Consider the following 20,034-nt stretch of genomic DNA (forward strand, 5'->3'; position numbering starts at 1 on the left):
ACGGCCTTCCTCCCTTAGTTATTTTTTTCTTTTCAATTCAGATAATGGTTGAAGAAGTGAGTCTTTAGTCGACGGCGAAAGATTGGACGTGTTTCGGCTGTCCTAACTGGGGTGGGTAGTTCATTCCACCATTGTGGGGCAAGGACTGAGAATAGGCGACTTCTCTTTGATGACCCTCCCGGAGCTTGGATAGGAGTAGGTCTGAGGCGGCCAGAAGATGCAGAGCGTAGGGGTCTTGAGGGTGTGTAGTTAGAGACCATTGACCGGAGGTAGGCGGGAGCGGTTCCCTTTGCCGCACGGTATGCTAGGTCGAGGGCCTTGAAGCGGATTCGTGCAGCAATGGGGAGCCAGTCCAGGTCCCTAAGAAGTGGGGTGACATGGGCCGACTTCGGTAGGTTTGAGATCAGGCGGGCCGCTGCGTTCTGAATGAGTTGAAGAGGCTTAGTGGCAGTGGCCGGGAGGCCAGCGAGCAGTGCGTTGCAGTAGTCGAGGCGGGAGATGACTGTTGATTGGACGAGGAGTTGGGTGGCTTCTTTTGTCAGGAAGGGGCGGATCCTTCTGACGTTGCTCAGGAGGAATCGGCAGGTTCTGGTTGTCGCTGCGATGTGAGCAGAGAAGTTCAACTGGTCGTCGAGGACAACACCAAGGTTCTTGGCGGTCGGGGACGCGGTCACAGCTGCATTCTCGACTGTGATGGAAAGGTCGGTCAGGGGGGAGGATTTGGCCGGCAGGTGAAGCAATTCTGTTTTGCTTAGGTTCAGTTTGAGGTGGTTGGTCGTCATCCAGGCGGAGATGTCGGACAGACAGGCTGAGGTCCGCTCAGAGACGTGGATATCTGAGGGAGGGAAGGAGAGGAAGAGTTGAGTATCGTCGGCATAACAATGGTAGGAGAAGCCATGAGACATGATAATGTTACCCAGTGATTTAGTGTAGAGGGAGAAGAGGTCCTAAAACCGAGCCCTGGGGGACACCCGTCCGTAGGGGGCGGGTGGCCGACAGGGTCCCTCTCCATGACACTTGGTAGGAGCGGTCATTGAGGTATGATGACAGCCATGTCAGCGCAGAGCCAGCCACTCCCATTCCTGCGAGGGCCGCGAGGAGGATCTGGTGGTTGACTGTGTCGAAGGCTGCAGATAGATCTAGGAGAATCAGGACAGAGGAGAGGCCTTTCGCTTTTGCTAAGTGAAGTGCCTCTGTGACCGCAATGAGGGCTGTCTCTGTGGAGTGACCAGTCCTGAAGCCTGACTGATTAGGGTCTAGGTCATTCTGTAAGAGATAAGCAGTAAGTTGGTTGGATACAGCACGTTCAAGTGTTTTAGAAAGGAAGGACACCTTATAACTACTATTGTCGTTTCCATAAGTTCCCTGGCAGAATACTTGTGAGGACAAAGGTATACAAAGAGGAGAGAACCATTTTAATTCGGGCTTTGTTAGGAGTTTCAAGAACGGCGGCTACCAAGCTAAGCTACGTTAGCTGCTAACGTTGCATACACAATATGTACAACGACACAATGATTTACATTATTACAAATATGGTAACGTGGTTGTGGCTGTTACAAATAGTGGTTAGCTTTAGAGATGAATGGCTATGATCAATGTTCCCTCTAATTTTTTTTCGGTCTGAGCAAACACTCAAACCTCCTGAGCAGACATCAGCAACTACTGAGCAACATACGTCACCTGCCGATTAACCGGTTAGTTGATAAGCGGCGGTTTGTAAAAAATCTGAGAATCTTAATTTCCCTCAATGTCTAACATAAAAATATATACATTTTGCTGATACACAGAGAAATAATACAAAAAGGCATATATATTCTTTAATCAAATATTTATTTGACCATTGATTGACGATACAGAGCAAAGTCCTTACTTTGGCGGCAGCGGTGTGAGTCTCGTCACTAACTTTTGTCTTTTTAAGAGGCTGACTCGTCATTATTTTATTAAGTGAATTATAATGCGACTTCAAGGGTGACCATATTGTGATTTATTTTTAAAGAGGACACTGCCTTCAGCCTCAAGATACTTAATGATACTCAAAGTTTACTCAAAGATGCCTTATCATTATAATATATTTAAAGTATGCCTTCTCTGTATGGATATAAAATTATTGTTTATATTATTTTATATAACAAAATAATATCTCTCTATAACCAAAGTTACTCAACATACTTTATTATGCCTAAAGTAATCTATCTGACAAATCTCAAGAAAATAACCAAATCAACCTATGACAAAATAATATATATTTTCAAGTCTTACTGGACAAAATAAACAAGAAAAATATGAAGTAATGTTCTAAATAATACCTCTTCTGTATTAGAAAATCCAGCTTAAAAAATATATCTTTGTATCTTTTCAATGTAATGTAAATTATAAAACAGTAACCTCACAAAGATACTAATTTAAAAGTGCACTATGCAGTTTCAGATTTGTTGCAATTAGTGTACTAAACTAATTTATTACACATAATCCTTAGAATGATTGTATCATAACAAGCATCTTATCAAACCAAAACATCATTTTGAGGCATCAAAATAGTTTTCAATTATTTTCTTTCTCTCTGTATAGCTGCATACTTCAATCAATTCTGTCAACTTTGCCATCAAGCCCTTCGTTTTCTCTGCAGTTAATCTGTAATGTACATTTTCGCGTTTGAATTGAGGAGCCAGCGATGCTGGTCGGATCTGTCCGCTTCCTCCTCTGTGTGTGTGTGTGTCTGTGAGAGCGCGCAGTAGCGACGCCCACAAGGCACTGAAAGCGAGGCTTCTCTTGGTAACGTCACATGCAACAGGTTACCGTAGTATTCGGTGCAACGAGCCAGTCAATTTAACTACATGCATATTTTACACAAACGCTTCTGTGCGCGACAGATTTCAGATGTGCGCAGGAGCGTTTTGCCATGTGCGCGCGCGCTAGGGATGGGTACCGAATTCGGTACTTTTAAGGTACCGAACCGAAACACGTCGGTACTACCGAGTATCGAATCAAGTGAGAAACCAAAAAAAAATATATATATATATATATATATTTTTTTTATTAATTATTTTTTTTACTTTTTTTTTTACTTTTTTCTTTTTGTGTCAACGTTCACACGCACAATATATGCTTACCTAGGATTTGACTTGATTCAACAACAAAGCAGTCGGAGCAATGACGAGCCGAAAACTGTCGAAATTGTAGTTATTTGAAGTTTGGATTTTTTTTTTACGACTGAGGTAGGTAAATTAAATTTCTTGAGACTAAAGTACCGAAAAAAGGTACCGTTGGGTACCGGTATCGATTCACAGGTACCGGTACCGGTATCGGTTCAAATGTGAAAGGTACCCATCCCTAGCGCGCACGGGCGCACCTTAGGGGGAACATTGGCTATGATCACGGAGCAATAGTGTTAGGTGAAACGGATACATTTTCATTCATCACTCGTCGGCTAGTAGTAGCAAGGCTCTGCTTCCTGCCACTAGCTGCCTGTGAGTCTCAAGAGCCCCTGCTGCCCTGCCCCTGATGTGACGTCAGCATTAAGATGACACATGCACGCTATGAAACATGCAATTCGTCAAATGATTGACGGAGCTTGAGCCCCGGGAGTCGGGGGTGGTAATGTGTACTTTTGCATACTTTGGGGCACACCTCAAATATCGGCATGTAACTCGAGAACCGCTGAACGGATTTTTGTCACCTGAAAGGGCAATCGACAGGCAACAAATAGGGCTTTAATTCCATCTATATATTGTATTAAAAGAAATGCACACCGAGCCACTAGAGGTCGGCAAAGAATCGTCCACATGTGGGCCCTTGGATGTTAAGAGGTTAATGTTTAAAAAAAATTAAAAAAATTGTAGCCAAGAGTAAATACCATACTATCAAAAACAGTAGTCAAAGTGTATATTTTCATTTTTACAGATGTTTTATACGATTTATCGGAAATACGAATTTATCTGAAAATGCTAATTATCGTAAAAACCGCAAGGAAATGACTAAATCCAGATTCAACCCTGCCATTGGAAAGAGGAGCATTTTCCCTATCCATAGATGTATGATTTGGCCATAATAAGGTCAAGGTAAAGTTCAAATATGGATTTATAATTAAAATCGATCATTAATTACTGTATCTACAAATCCTTGTTTAATCATCTTCCCGCGGTTCATTTGCTTAGATTTTTTTTTTTACACATGATCTCAATAAGGTGGTGAATGAGCTCAGTGAGCATTTTCTCGTGCCCCGCAGATTTAACATGATCAAATAATTCATATTCTCCTTTTCTTCATTACAATTTACTCAGCCTAGTAACAGACACAATATTTCTGACACTGGAAATACATACCCCCAGGTCCCTAGATGTTCCTAGATACCAAGAACATGCTAAATGACCTGCAGAAGTGGAGCAATCTTCCATTTACTTAGGCATGTACCTTTAGGCAAAAACGGTCTACAGATTAACAGGTTAAAATCGAATCTCGGCCATGAAGCTTCGAATTCCAAAAAAAGGTCAGCCCTAAATAAGGGCACGGTTGGTATGAAAGTGATGGTGACGTCTTATGTATAATATTATAATATTAGTGTAGCCAAACCCCCATTGGTTTAAACAAATACAAAAAAAAAAAAAAAAAAAAAAAAGATAACAAAAAGTTTTTTTAAATGTATTAAAAATTAAAAATTCAAATGTTGCTTTAGAATTCGAATGTCAACATTATGATCGAAACGTCGAAGCATTCGGTACAGCCCTAACCGTTACACCCCTAATATCAATCATCAATTGTATGGATCGACACTCCTGGATTCAGATTATTTATTTGTATTATTTTTTACACCATTAGTGAATATTATAGCATAGCAATATCAATAGACAGCCCTCACCTGGGGTCCATGCCTTGCATGACGATCTCGTCTTGCTTGCACTCCACCATGTCGTTGGTGAACATGGCGTGGAAGTACGGTATGGAGGCAGCCAGGACGATCCTGTGAGCGCTGAACTTGTGATCGCCCACCTGGAAGATCAAACAGGTCGCTACAGGTCAATTTCAACCAGACACGCACGCTTCACAGACGCTTTTTCCCCACAGCAGTCAGTTCAGTTATTTTTTATTTCGGGTTTTGGACACATAACAATTAAATAAATCGTCAAAGTTTTACCAGCTGCTATTGCAGCATTGTCCAATTGTCCGAAAAGGGCTAGGGAGAAGCACTAGGCTTGTCGGGCCCTACCCCTGAAGACTTGCATTTCGTTTTTTTTATTTACATACATAGTACATACATATAGTTAGAGCTGCCGCGATTACAGCATCACCGCGGTATCGCTGTTACATCACGCCCACCGCAGAGTTAGGCTGAATACCGCATCACAGCTGTTTTTTATAATAATAATAAAGTACCCTGCTCTCGTTGGGCTTGCGGCTCTGCAGATATACCCTACTCCTCTGTCGAGGTTCCAAGCGACCCTATTGGGTACCAGAAAAGTCATGTGAAACACTGCAGACCACCGATTGGTCAGAAGAGAGACGCGTCACACGTTGGAGCGTCCTGCAGTGTGTTACCACCAATCGGCAAGCGCGTATTAGTTTTTTACGTCCTGAATGTCAGCCATTGATCAGAGCTCACAACACGGCTAATAACGTTAGCTCCCCGCCGGAGTGGATTACCATCGCTCCTCAGGAGTACTAAACGAGGCATAATGATTTTACTGCAACGAATGTTATAATAAAAGCCCTTCGTTCTATACACTTGTCTGATTGAAAACTTTATTAACAGACCGCAGAATGGGTACAACTCAGCACGCTCTGAGCAAAGAAAGGAACTGAGATATGAATTGAGTAATGCTTGCCTTGCCGGTAAATACGCTGATGTTATTGAACGTGTAACTATATAACATTAATGCCACAAAACGAATGCCTTTGTTAATCATAAGTAGTAACTTTATAATAATAAGAAGAAGAAAGGGTCGGGGGGGGGGGGGGACCGCCGGGCGCTACCACCCCTGCCCGCGACACAGAGTGAACGGCGCACGACCAGAGGGGAGACTTCGAATCAGTGTTTCACTTTCAATAACGAATGCGTGCTTGCCGAATCCCAAACAATATTCATGCTGCAAAGTCATCCTCTAAAGATAGACATTTAGACTAGAGGCAGGCTATATGCTATAAAGAGTAGACTACTAAAAAAAATAATGCATTCAAACTTTTTTTATTTTATTTTTTGTGTGTGCGGTAATAACCGCGGCAGTAGGAAATATTTCGCAAATTTGTGCGGTAAGGAAAACATCAATACCGCGGCAGCGCTACATATAGTACACATTACAGTATAGTATATAGTACATAATAGTGTATACAACACATAATGTGATATGAGATATATAGTACATGATATATACAATATAAGTACCATAATATAATAGTATATAGTAGTGTAAATATAGTTTAATATAATATAAAAATTTTATTATAATATGATTATATAATGTAATATGATATAACGTACAATACAGTATCATGTATTTTTTTTATTAATATGCAATTAAAGCTCTTCTTCCCTAGATAGATTTTTTTAGTCTAGATTTGAATCGATTTATGTCCGAACACTAAACACCCCCCCCCCCCCCCCCCCTTGCACAGACGAGCAGGCAGCCAAACTGAAGTGAACATGAACTGAATGTATTTATTGTGGGGATTGGGAGGTGGGGCGTTTCATGTTGTCGTCCCAGTGCTTAACTAACATACTGTACCGCAAACGATTACCACCAACCATAGTTGTGTGGCATTAAAGTATCTTGTATCAGCAGATTGTTAGTTCATGAATGCTAGCTGCATTTAATTTTTTACAGGGTTCCTGCATTTTCAATTACAAAATTACATACTTTTACACAGCCCTTACATTTTTGGACATTAAATCTGGAGACGCTAGGCTCGCCTGTTCGAGCCCAGCGCTCCACATTTGCTTTCAGTTTAGCTGGTCGTCCGTACTAATACACATTGGCCGTATTAGGGGGTGGGAAACTGATGGGTGGGGATCGGGCGTTGTGGACAGCGACTCCTACAGGTCGGTTGGTGCGCCTGCGGAGTAGAATCAGGAAGTGTCGGGGGCAGCGTGAGCCTCCCACGCGTTACTCCTCGCCACTGAGAGATCGAGCTGCGCAGGTGAAAAGATGCGACTGCTGTTACCTCAAGTACCGGAGGGGACTTGTGCTATGTATGACTTAGTCCACATTGCAGCCGGCTTGTGGGAGGCAAGAACCAGCGTTCGTGACAGGGGAGGGTTGAATTGGATGATACGAAATTGGGATGGGAGAAAATATAGAAAAATGGGAGAAAAAGTGGATAAAAAAAAATACTATGGGCGGCTGGGTAGCGCAGTGGACTAAGCACTCGCCTACCACCGCAGAGACACTGGGTTCGAATACAGCCGACCCTCCGGCTTGGTCAGTCGTCCCTACTAACACAATTGGCAATGTTAGCGGGTGGGAAGCCGGCGGGGTATGTATCCTGGTCGTTGTAAACAGTGACTCCTACTGGTCGGTCGGGCGCCTGCTCAGCAGGGAAGGGATCTAGGGGAGGTAGCACGACGGGGGCGGCGTGTCCCTCCCACGCAGACCCTCGCCGCTGAGAGATCGCGCTGTGCAGGTGAAAAGATGCGACGGCTGCCTCCTCGAGTACCGGAGGGGACACGTGATGCAAGGCTTCGTCCACATTGCAGCCGGCTTGTGGGAGGCATGGCCAACAGCGTTCGAGACAGGGGAGGGTAGAACTGGACAATACGAAATTGGGGAAGGGAGAAAAAGTAGATAAAAAAAAATACTATAATATTAGTGTAGCCTAATCTTTATCTGCAACTGTGAAGAAAAACTCTATTGGTTTAAACCGAATGAATAAACACAAATATATATATATATATATATATATATATATATATATATATATAAAAGTTTATTAAGAATTTAAAATTAAAATGTTGATTTAGAATTCGAATGACAACATTATGAACGAAGCTTCGAACTATTCGGTACAGCCCTAGAAATAGGTGAGCATGTCAGTCTCATGAGAGAGGATTTAGAGGTAGCCCAAACAACCTTGTGTTACCTTAACCAGCAGGGAGGACCAGACTCATGTAATCCAGTTAACCAGCAGGGAGGACCAGTCTCATGTAATCCAGTTAACCCTGCAGGTAGGCCAGCCAGCTTGCCATGATGCTGCTATCGGATGCCCATTTCCCAATCCACACTCAACAATAAAGGAAGGCAACTTTCCCTTCCAAAGTTCCAAGTCAACCTGAGATCAATTTGTAGAATTAAAATAGGGGTGAATAGGTTTGACAAAACGTTCCCCCCCAAGGTTGGAATCAAAGTCGAGTCGAGACCTTTGGACACCTTTGCCTAAAATGAGACTTAGCAGAGTTGGTTAGAGAGATATGAGATTGTTGACTGCCCTACCAATAAAGACATTTGACAACCGATATATGTACCAATATACTTTTTTCCGTCCGTATGAAATTGAGACATGTTGTTGCGAATATCCCTAAAGTTGAATGGAAAATGGATAATGTTGCTATAACATTATATAGCCTATGATATTTATTAGGGTTGCACGGTAACACAGATACTAGAAAAGTATTGCAATACCCAGCCATTGAAACGGTCCAATACTTTTATTAGTATCGATACTTTTAGAATAATAGCCTGATGCCGTATTTTCTGAGTTGAGTTTGAGTGGATGCATGATCAGAGCTGTGTGTGTGTGTGTGTGTTTGAGACTAGAGCACACGCTTTGCGTAGTGGGCATGTCAGCTGAACACTAGGGCTGAACGATTAATAGATTTTAAATCGAAATTGTGATTTTAAATGATGCAATTAGCACACAAAAAAATTTGTCGCAAAAAAAATATTATATTTACCAGGAAGTCCCATTGAGATACAAGATCTCCTTTGCAAGTTAGGGATGGGTACCTTTCACATTTGAACCGATACCGGTACCTGTGAATCGATACCGGTACCCAACGGTACCTTTTTTCGGTACTTTAAAAATAAATAAAAAATAAATATAATATATTATTAAATTTTTTTTTTACTTTTTTTTTTACTTTTTTCTTTTCATGTCAACGTTCACACGCACAATATATGCTTACCTAGGATTTGACTTGATTCAACAACAAAGCAGTCGGAGCAATGACAAGCCGAAAACTGTCGAAATTTAATTTACCTACCTCAGTCGTAAAAAAAATCCAAACTTCAAATAACTACAATTTCGACAGTTTTCGGCTTGTCATTGCTCCGACTGCTTTGTTGTTGAATCAAGTCAAATCCTAGGTAAGCATATATTGTGCGTGTGAACGTTGACATGAAAAGAAAAAAGTAAAAAAAATAAAATAAAAAATTAATAAAAAATATTTTTTTTTATTTTTTTTTCGGTTTCTCACTTGATTCGATACTCGGTAGTACCGACGTGTTTCGGTTCGGTACCTCAAAAGTACAGAATTCGGTACCCATCCCTATTGCAAGTTGTTGTTATTGTTGTAGGAACGGTTTGGGAGAGGGAGGTAAGGGGTTTTAGATTGTGTGTTGTGAAGTTTAGACTTCAGAGTGAAGTTTAGACTTCAGAGAGAGACAGTAAAGTACAGAAAAAGGTACCGTTGGGTACCGGTATCGATTCCCAGGTAAAAAGAAACATTTTCAGGCTCGGTGTATCTTTCCTTGTGACAATATTGTCACCCACTCAGGGCTCTACAGTGCTACCAAATTGCTCGCATATGCCCCTAAAAATATGTGTGTGCGAACCGTAAAACTCAATTACGCGCACGGTGTGCGAGTACAGATTACAGCCTCTCGTCTTTTTTTTCTCCGCCGCGAGAAACGTTAAAAAACTACAAGTCCCACATTGCACTCAAGCCAACGGTCCAATCACAGTAGAGTGACGTGACTGGTTTCAAGAGAAAGAAAGCAAATGACCAATCGGAAGCTCTCATTTGGCGTGTTTACTTCCTGAAACGCCACCATTGCGATATGCGAGAGTTTCCAGAGACATGTAACTTCTAGTCTTACCAATAGCAATATATTTTAGAACACCTAGATTTAGCGATAACAATAGTAATATAACGTTAATGCAACACAACGAATGCCTTGCTTTGTTAATCATAACGTTGATGCAGTAGCGTATGCCGTTGTGTTGACTGTAACGGACATGATAACAACATAACACTGTGTACACATTCAAATTGCGATAATCGATTCTAACATTTTCAAATCGATGCAGTTGAATTTCCCCCTTAGGATCGATGCATTGTTACACCCCTACACCAAAGTCACTGGCCCACTGTGTATCTGTGTGTACAGCTAACTTGGCTAGCGTTATGAACATCAGAGGTGGGCAATAGGGTCCAGCTGCAGCGCCGGACGGCCGGAGTGCAAGCGGTGTGACGTAATTGGCAGACTCGACTGTCAATCAATGGTCTACCTGACACGCAAACTCAAACAATGTTTCTGTACTGGAGGTGTACAGTATTTCAATAGGCAACCCTGAAAGGATTATTTCTCTAGAAGAGCAACACAGCCAAAACATAGGCATTGTATGCATAAAAGGGGCAAAAGCTAAAGTTAAGTGACTGTTACTTTTGTAGCAGTAGTTTGATTTGATAGGGACAGCACATGTTAATGAGCATCAAGTACAAAATACAAAATGTAAACATGCAGGGTTGTAGCAAGAGCTAATTTACACACATGCACGCACAGTACAAATATAAATTTATTTTTGAAAAAAAAACGCTTACTTGAAATATTTTCACTGTGCTCCTAAATATTTTTGGGTGCTCCTAAATTTCTTTGTGTGCTCCTAACTTTTTTCATTTAGGAGCACCTGTGCCCCTAGTGAAAAAGGTTAGCATAGAGCCCTGCCACTGTAACTGAGAAGCCGTCGGTCTTGCTGAGTTTGTTATTTGAACCGAAGATAATTTATTTATCATTTATTTTATTTAAAGTTTTTTGGACTTTATGGTGTTTTTGTTTTGTTCTTGATTTATTGTGATGTTTCTTCTTGACTTGTTTAACACATTGTCTGCCACGCAATTTGCCCCTCTCATGCCCCTCTCTGCCACCACTCTAAGCCTATGGAGATGTTCACCTTCTTTGCAGGGCTATAACTTTTTAAATTGTATTGCTAAATTGACATTACTATGGCCCATTCAACATTGATTATCTATCGTTCAGGATGTAGGAACGTTATACTTTTTCATCCATAGATTCTTCCAAAAATACCTTCTAGAATATATGTGTTTTTATCGTTTTCTGCAGTAATTCATAGAACGTGAGTTAGACATAAACACATATATAGATTATAAACTGCCGTTTATTGCAGATACACGCTATATTAAAAAATTCAACTGTACATGATCGTATACGTTATGATTCATCATGCGCGGATGAAAGGGGGGGGGGGTCGTTTATAATTCCGTGATCGTCAGTAAATGCTTTATGTAGTATGGGTGATATATTGATCAGATCGGTTTGCAGTGAAAAGAATAAACAATCAAGCTGAAAGTAACGTTACTGTCCTCTTACCGTTCGCCGATGAGACTGGAGGAAAAAGATCCCACTTATTTGACGTCGATCTACTAGATCCATTTCCGGTTTGTATGGCGCAATAAACACCCAAATCATACGATTATTGAGTTATGGCAGCGATCCATATGCACGCCAGTGTTTGTCTGTAGTCCCGCAACGATATGTGACTGCCGGACGGATTTCCCAGATGCACCGATGGCCACTTCCGGTTGTAACTCGCCCGATCATCCACCAGGCGGCGGTATTGAGGCGTTGCACTATTGTGCAGGGTCCCACTGTATCACCAGAGGCTGGGTGGCGGAATTATGAATGCCATGTCGAAAAAATAAAATATGATCTCAATATCGCTGTACAGCGTGGTTTGGCAGAATTCGCATGGCCGGCAAACACGCAGTACAACGGGATTGGCGGTGGATGTGTTAACACTTTCAGTGCCCACGACGTGATATGACGTTTTATCAGCCCCCCCCCCCCTGAATGCCCACGACGCTAATTATAGTTTTATTTTTTTATTAGCGATCTGAATTCATATTTCATCAACCGAGTCTCCCGTTGGTACACCAGCCCCATCGGCAGCTCAGAATGGAAAAAAGCACCCCCTATGGTCTATCCTAGGGCTGGGCGATATGGCCTAAATATGATATCACGATATTTTCTGACCTTTCGGCGATACACGATACACATCACGATGTTTTTCTTTTTTTCCCCAAACAATTCATTATGAGGCTTACCAAGACAGTATTTGAGTTTGCAAGCTAACATTAAAGACTAAATAAAATACCCATGCATTTAGCATTTTTATATTATATATTAGATTTAGATTATTGGATTATTAGATTATATATTGCATATATTTAGCAATGAGATATTATATGATTTAGATATGAAATATGATTAATTGAAAATGGGGGACCCTGATGTAAACAAGACTAAAGACTTTCTCTGGTCTGCATCCCCTTAACAATTGTATGTATTGAGCTGTACTGTACCCATTCTGCAATATGTTAATAAAGTTTTAAATCAATCAATCAATCAATAAATAGCATTTTAGCATTTTTATGAAACTACTGTATATTTGTATGTCTCTAAATGTTTTGATGAATTGAAAATGGAGGACCCTTATGTAAAAAAGCCGAAAGTCTTTTTCTGGTCTTCATCCCCCAGTCCACTGTTGTTGTATTGAGCTGTACTGTATTGTACCCATTCTGCAATCGTTAATAACGTTTTCATTCATTCGATCATTCAGCCGGCAACAGAATAATTTTGATTGACAGTCGAGTCTGCCAATTACGTCACACCGATTGAACCCGCCCTGCTGTTCTTAGCACCAATCGGCAAGCTCTATGCGTTTTTTACTTCCGCAATTGATTTTGACGAGAGCTGAGCTCAGCTCAACGACAACAACAGCTCCCTGCGGCAGACGAGTGATTACCAGCGCACCGCAGCATGACTAAACAAGCCATAATGATTTTATTGCAACGAATGTTATAATAAAAGCCTTTCCATACATCCGTCTGATTGAAAACTTTATTAACAGACCGCAGAATGGGCATGCACAACTCCGCACGGGCTGAGATATGAACAGTAACGCTTGCTATCTATGTCGTCATCGGACATTGCTATTAGGGATGGGTACCGAATTCGGTACTACCGAGTATCGAATCAAGTGAGAAACCGAAAAAAAAATTAAAAAAAAATTAAAAAATATATTTTTTATTAAATTTTTTTTTTACTTTTTTTTTTTTTTTTTACTTTTTTTTTTTCATGTCAACGTTCACACGCACAATATATGCTTACCTAGGATTTGACTTGATTCAACAACAAAGCAGTCGGAGCAATGACAAGCCGAAAACTGTCGAAATTGTAGTTATTTGAAGTTTGGATTTTTTTTTTACGACTGAGGTTGGTAAATTAAATTTCGACAGTTTTCGGCTTGTCATTGCTCCGACTGCTTTGTTGTTGAATCAAGTCAAATCCTAGGTAAGCATATATTGTGCGTGTGAACGTTGACATGAAAAGAAAAAAGTAAAAAAAAGAAAAAAAAAAAAAAAAAAAAAATTAAAGTACCGAAAAAAGGTACCGTTGGGTACCGGTATCGATTCAAATGTGAAAGGTACCCATCCCTAATTGCTATGTTTGGGTAAATACGCTAATGTTATTGAACGTGTAACTATATAACGTTAATGCCACAAAACGAATGCCTTTGTTAATAATAATTAGTAACTTTGATGCAGTAGTGTGTGTGGGGGCGGCGTTGTTCAAAAGTTTGAACGGGTGTGGACCAGATTGACGCGACACAATCCTCTTGGGCAAAACATCACGATATCCACAATACGTTAAAAAAGTGTATCGTTAATGAACTGTACCCGATATTTATATAATATCGTCATATCGCCCAGCCCTAGTCTATCCCCGAAAACTGTACGTCAGTCGCTTAGACTCAGGCATGCGTTCTTCATGGGACGGGGTTGCACCCCAGATAAGTACTCGCTATTTGCATATCAATAGCGCCGGTCGTCAGGTGTGTTAAATACGTTCTCAGATACATTCACACCTAACTTGTTGTGAATGACATGTGTTACATTCCATTCGTAGAGGCAATTAGGCACTGTCTTTAGTCTGTGCTCAAGCGAGGGGACATTAAATGCGCATTCGCGGGAGCGCGCGTGGCACCATTAGGTGCGTGCAACCTCAGATGATTTCAATAACGCACCACTGCTTAGACTGACCTGGGATCAGTGATATGTAGAGGCGGGGCCAGCTGGCTCCCTGAGCTGGCAAGCCGTCTGCTCAACATGTAAGTGATCGCGGGACGGGAATCAGCCTGGAATATATATTCACAGTAGCCAATCGATAGTAGACAGTAGTGATCGATTTTTGGAATGGCGATCAGGAATTGGAATGATCTTTTTAGAGAACATCTGATCTGAGGTAAGGAATCTATTTTACCAGTCTTGGGATAATCAGAGTTGTATTCGCTGAGATATCAACGTGTCCCCCATGTGTGTGTGTGTGCAGGGACCGAAACTAAAGCCCGCCGCCCGCCAGGGGCGGTCTGTTTTTACCTTTGGCGCATGACACTTAGAGGGCTGCCCGCCGTGTGGCGTGTAGATGTGTATTTCATAACGATACTCTTGTGCGAGTACAGATTATAGCCGCTCGTCTTTTTTTTCTCCGCCGCGAGATCGTTAAAAAACTACAAGTCCCACATCGCACTCAAGTCAACAGTCCAATCACAGTAGAGTGACGTGACTGGTTTCATGAGAAAAAAAAGCAAATGACCAATCGGAAGCTATCATTTGGCTTGTTTACTTCCGTCTGCTCTAGTCTATATCGGACCTCCATGAGCTAACGTTAATGTTTAAACAATGACCCAGTCAACTATTCACTTTTAGTTTAATACATGACGAGGCATTGTCTAACGGCATCTAGCTGGCTAGCTACTGATAGCTGCTGATATCAACAAATGCTCCAGCAATAGTCTACTCTAGTGCATAATACCTCCGTTCCCTCGTTAGCTCGCGTTAGCTAGCTCACGTTAGATCGAAATGTCCCAGTAAACTAAATTGTCTTAACGTTATCTACCGGGCTAGCAGTAGCTACAGATAGCTCCTGATATCAATGTCTTATAACATTGATTGAATGCGTATTCTAGCTGAGGGCATGTTGAATGTGATTTGACAAAAGAACCGTAACGTAACGTTATAAATAGGGTCCAGCTGCATCGCCCGAGAATCCTTGCATGCTGAATGTAGGGTCTAGCTGAATATAGGGTCTAGCTGCAGGGCCGGAGAATCCTTGCTGGAGCTGGAGGCTACTCAAGTATACACACAGACAGTGGAGCTGTTTGCAGATAGCAAGCATTTTGACTTATTGCGTGGTGGCGATGTCTCGCAGATAATACAACTACAAGTATGATTATATAATATATATTTTATTTAAAAAAAAAATTATAAAATATATATATATTTTTTTAATCAAAAAAATTTTGGCAGGTAAGAAATATGCTTGGCGGGTAGACTCTTCCCATCTACCCGCCACTGGCCGGTGAGTCAAAAAGTTAATTTCGCTCCCTGTGTGTGATGTTGAGGAAATGAGGTAATCGATTTTCAGCTCGCGGCCCCAGCGTGCATACGTACACATACTATCGATAATCTAGCGTTTATTTGAAAACGATTCATAAATAGGCCGGAAAATGACGTTTGTGTGTATTCTAGAATATTCCAGTACAGGGCGTTTATCATGGAATCTTTTTATTTTCCTTGAAAACGAGGACTTTTCAAAATGCTATAAAACGAAAATGAACCGATAAAAAAACAATCCACTTCGACAATGTTGACTGGAAAACGAGTCATTGATAAGCGACGGGCAGATTAGACACATAGCCATAATTTAAAACATAGATTAGGCGTTATTAACACTTTGACTGCCAGGGGGCGTCTTTAGACGTCTTTGCTGGCCATGCTAAAGTTGCCGGGGGACGCTGTACGTCGTCTTTATATCAATATTTCAAAAATCTGCGATCGGATTCATAATGTCCCTCCGCTGGCCTGAGATTCACCAGCAGGACCCACTGAGCTCTCTGGCGGTTCAGGAGCGCCATCTGGTGGCCGATCGGCGCAAGCGCTTAACAGGAAGCGCAGTAGAGGTTGTGCTAGATGTCCGTAGTACTTCCGGCCACTCGGGATAGGTTCCGGCACTCTAGCTCGTCACTCTACATAGCGATCGATTGCCAATAACTCGATAAACAACATGATTTGGACGTATATACCATTATACAAGCTGGAGATGGACCGGGTAATAATATATCCCATAATGATAAAATGTCTACTCGACGATGATCGCCCAACGGCGCGCGGAGACTGGGGTGAGTTTCAGCGTGTAACGTTACCGTCTTCGATAATAACTGATATTATCAACATTTGACCCACATTAGATGATTGGTATAACGCTGCCCACGGAATTATAAACGCCCCCTCGCCCTACCGGTCAACATCAGATGACGTGTAGTAACTTCTAGAAGTACGTCTAGTAGGGCTGGGCGATATGACGATATTATATAAATATCGGGTACAGTTCATTAACGATACACTTTTTCAACGTATCGTGGATATCGTGATGTTTTGCCCAAGAGGATTGTGTCCCGTCAATCTGTCCACACGTTACTCGTTCATATCTCAGCCCGTGCTGAGATATGCCCATTCCGCGGTCTGTTAATAAAGTTTTCAATCAGACAGATGTATGGAAAGGCTTTTATTATAACATTCGTTGTAGTAAAATCATTATGCCTCATTTAGTCATCCTGCGGAGCACTGGTCTCCTACTCGACGGCCGCGGGGAGCTAATGTTAGTAGCTTTGTTGTTGTCAGCACACAGGACATTCAGGAAGTCAAAAACTAATAGCGCTTGCCGATTGGTGCTAACAGCAGGGCGGGTGCAAGCGGTGTGACGTAATTGGCAGACTCGACAGTCAATCAAAATTATTGTGTTTTCCGTCAGAATGAATGAATGAAAACTTTATTAAAAGGTTGCAGAATGGGTACAATACAGTACAGGAGGATGAAGACCAGAAAAAGACTTTTGGCTTTTTTACATAAGGGTCCTCCATTTTCAATTCATCAAAACATTTAGAGACATACATATATACAGTAGTTTCATTAAAATGCTATTGATTGATTGATTGATTGATTGATTTAAAACTTTATTAACATATTGCAGAATGGGTACAGTACAGCTCAATACATACAATTGTTAAGGGGATGCAGACCAGAGAAAGACTTTAGTCTTGTTTACATCAGGGTCCCCCATTTTCAATTCATCATATTTCATATCTAAATCACATAATATCTCATTGCTAAATATATGCAATATATAATCTAATAATCCAATAATCTAAATCTAATATATAATATAAAAATGCTAAATGCATGGGTATTTTATTTTGTCTTTAATGTTAGCTTGCAAACTCAAATACTGTCTTGGTAAGCCTCATAATGAATTGTTTGGGGTAAAAAAGAAAAACATTGTGATGTGTATCGTGTATCGCCGAAAGGTCAGAAAATATCGTGATATCATATTTAGGCCATATCGCCCAGCCCTAACGTCTAGTTGGAATTTTTTATATCGCGCTGATTGCCATCAAACTGTATTTCATCATCAATATAATGCATTTGGGGCTATATATCACGTTCTGGAGAAAGCTGCAGAAAGAGATGAAAACATACTTATACATTAGACCATACTTTACTATGAATATGTGAATGAAAAAGTTTAACGTTGCTACACAATGAACAATACATATAGGACTTTGAATGGGCCCTAATAATGGCAATGTAGCAATAGAATTTAAAAAGTTATAGCCCTGCAAAGAAGGGGACTTTCTCCATAGACAAATAGCGCTGGCAATCTATGGTATATCATTAATTTAACCTTAGGCAACCAAAGTGTTAACGCTAACATTGAAGTGGATGGTGGGCATTCAAGCACTAAATCGTGCGCCCCCTGCTGGCACTGAAAGTGTTAAAGAAGACTTGTCCAGCCCATGGGGACATTAACGCGTGTTGTCTGGCCTTGCAAATACATTTTATTTTAGTCTCTCTGTACATTCAATGGACCTCATCCTCGAACATTCTCTTAAATTTCCTCGTAAATAACCTTGTAAGAGGAAACTTACGATAGATCTCCGCCTGATACCTGAATGCATGAAAATGTAGCAATGTAGTTATGTCCCCAGAATTTTGTGACAAATTGTTTACTAGTGTGTAGAGTAGTGAGAATCATGTCCCCTGTGTCAAGGGCCTTGATACTCCCTTGTAATGAGATTAAATTAAATGTGGATTAGCATATTACATCTCTTATAGTTAGCTACATCGTGGTCCACTGGTGTTAGGACGCCTGCAATTGGTCCCTGTGTGGTATGGGTCAAGTGTAAACATTATCATAGGAGTTGGTCAACATTTGCAATGACAAGTTCAATAGTTTGTACCACTACCGTCACATTCTGTGATATGACTCAAATGTAGCTAATGGTTAGTTGCCTAGCTAGTTAATAGAGGCCTTGCACGGACTACTTGTGTAGTTTCTTCCAGTATGGCTGCCTGTAACCATTGGTAACCTTTTCAGAATAAAATGCCTAATTTCTGTGTAGAGTAGTAGGTAAACACCGGGCTAATAATACTGTTCCACTGTGACTTGTTTGCACGATCCAGTAAAGAGACACCAAATGATTATGTCCAAACCATAGCTTTACGCAAAGCAACCCCAGGCTCTTCCATTGCCATGTACAAAAACAACGGTTGCTATGTTCGGCAGCCATGCCGGAAGACAGAACATTAGTTAGTACCGTTTACTAACCTGGCCTTCTTATAATGAGCCAAATGTATTATTCTTCGACCTTGCTTAAAGAAAAACTCCAACATTTTGGGAAATTAGCTTATTTGCCATCTACCCTGGAGTTAGACAAGAAGTTACATTACATACCCCTTTTCTTCTCTGTGCATGCAGTAAGACGTGCACCGTTAGCCTAGCTTAGCGTCAGTCACTGGAAGTAACGTTAGGTTCCTCCATTAGCCTATAGTTCCTTCCTAACGTCTTCCTACTGCACGCACAGAGAAGAAAAAGGTATGCATCTTCTTGTCCAACTCCAGGGTAGATGGCAAATACGCTAATTTCCCAAAATGTTGGAGTTTTCCTTTAACTAGTCTGCTAACGTACCCCAGTTACTAGCTAGCTAACGTGTGCTAGTAGCCAACCATCTGCAAACCACCCCACTCATTGGTTTGACCAACTACGATATATAACACTACGTGCGCACTTAAGTTATATAGTGTTATATCCTAGTTGGTCAAACCAATGAGTGGGATGGTTTGCAGATGGTAGGCTAATGGATAGCACACGTTAGCTAGCTCTTCTTTAGCTAGCTAGCTAGCTGGTTGTACCTTGAGCGTCACATCGCAGAGTTTGCCCTGCCGTCTGATCTCCTCCATGACGGCGTAGCCGCGACACGGCAGCACGTCGTGGACTGAGAAGTGCACCAGCTCCTCCAACTCTTCACAGATAAGAACGTCTCCCATCGTCATGAGGAGGCTGAGGGCAGGGGGTGAGGAGGAGATAGAAGTTGTTGTAAACGCATAGCAAAACAAACGGATCGAAAGACGACACCGGAAGTGAGAGAGAGGAAGTGACGTTACTTCTTCTTCACGCCTGATGACGCGCCGCCGGTTGGGATCTTTCACAATAAAGGTTCAGAGACACTGATGAATTTGAATGGGCCCCTAAGCTCTGGTGAATGAATGAATGAATGAAAACTTTATTTAACAGATTGCAGAATGGGTACAATACAGTACGGCTCAATACATACAATTGTTAAGGGGATGCAGACCTGAGAAAGACGTTTGTCTTGTTTCCATCAGGGTCCCCCATTTTCAATTCATATAGACATTTATGACATACACAACATACATGACATTTATGGCATAGGGACATATAGGTATTTAGT

General features: G+C 41.3%; 1 protein-coding gene across 1 annotated transcript in view; it reads right to left on the reverse strand.

The window, feature by feature from the left end:
• Nucleotides 1-19,615, reverse strand: part of klhl18 (kelch-like family member 18) — a gene marked incomplete at its 5' end in the record, with an annotated part of 80,580 nt that extends 60,965 nt beyond the window's left edge. Inside the window, 2 exons of the mRNA XM_084312649.1 lie at nt 4,856-4,986; nt 19,475-19,615. Coding sequence (XP_084168775.1) covers nt 4,856-4,986; nt 19,475-19,615 — 272 coding nt within the window. The remainder of the gene's footprint in view (nt 1-4,855; nt 4,987-19,474) is intronic.
• Between the last annotated feature and the right edge of the window lie 419 nt (nt 19,616-20,034).

This window comes from Notolepis coatsorum (genome assembly GCF_963971535.1).
Source record: "Notolepis coatsorum genome assembly, chromosome: 4".
NCBI classification, from domain to species: Eukaryota; Metazoa; Chordata; class Actinopteri; order Aulopiformes; family Paralepididae; genus Notolepis; species Notolepis coatsorum.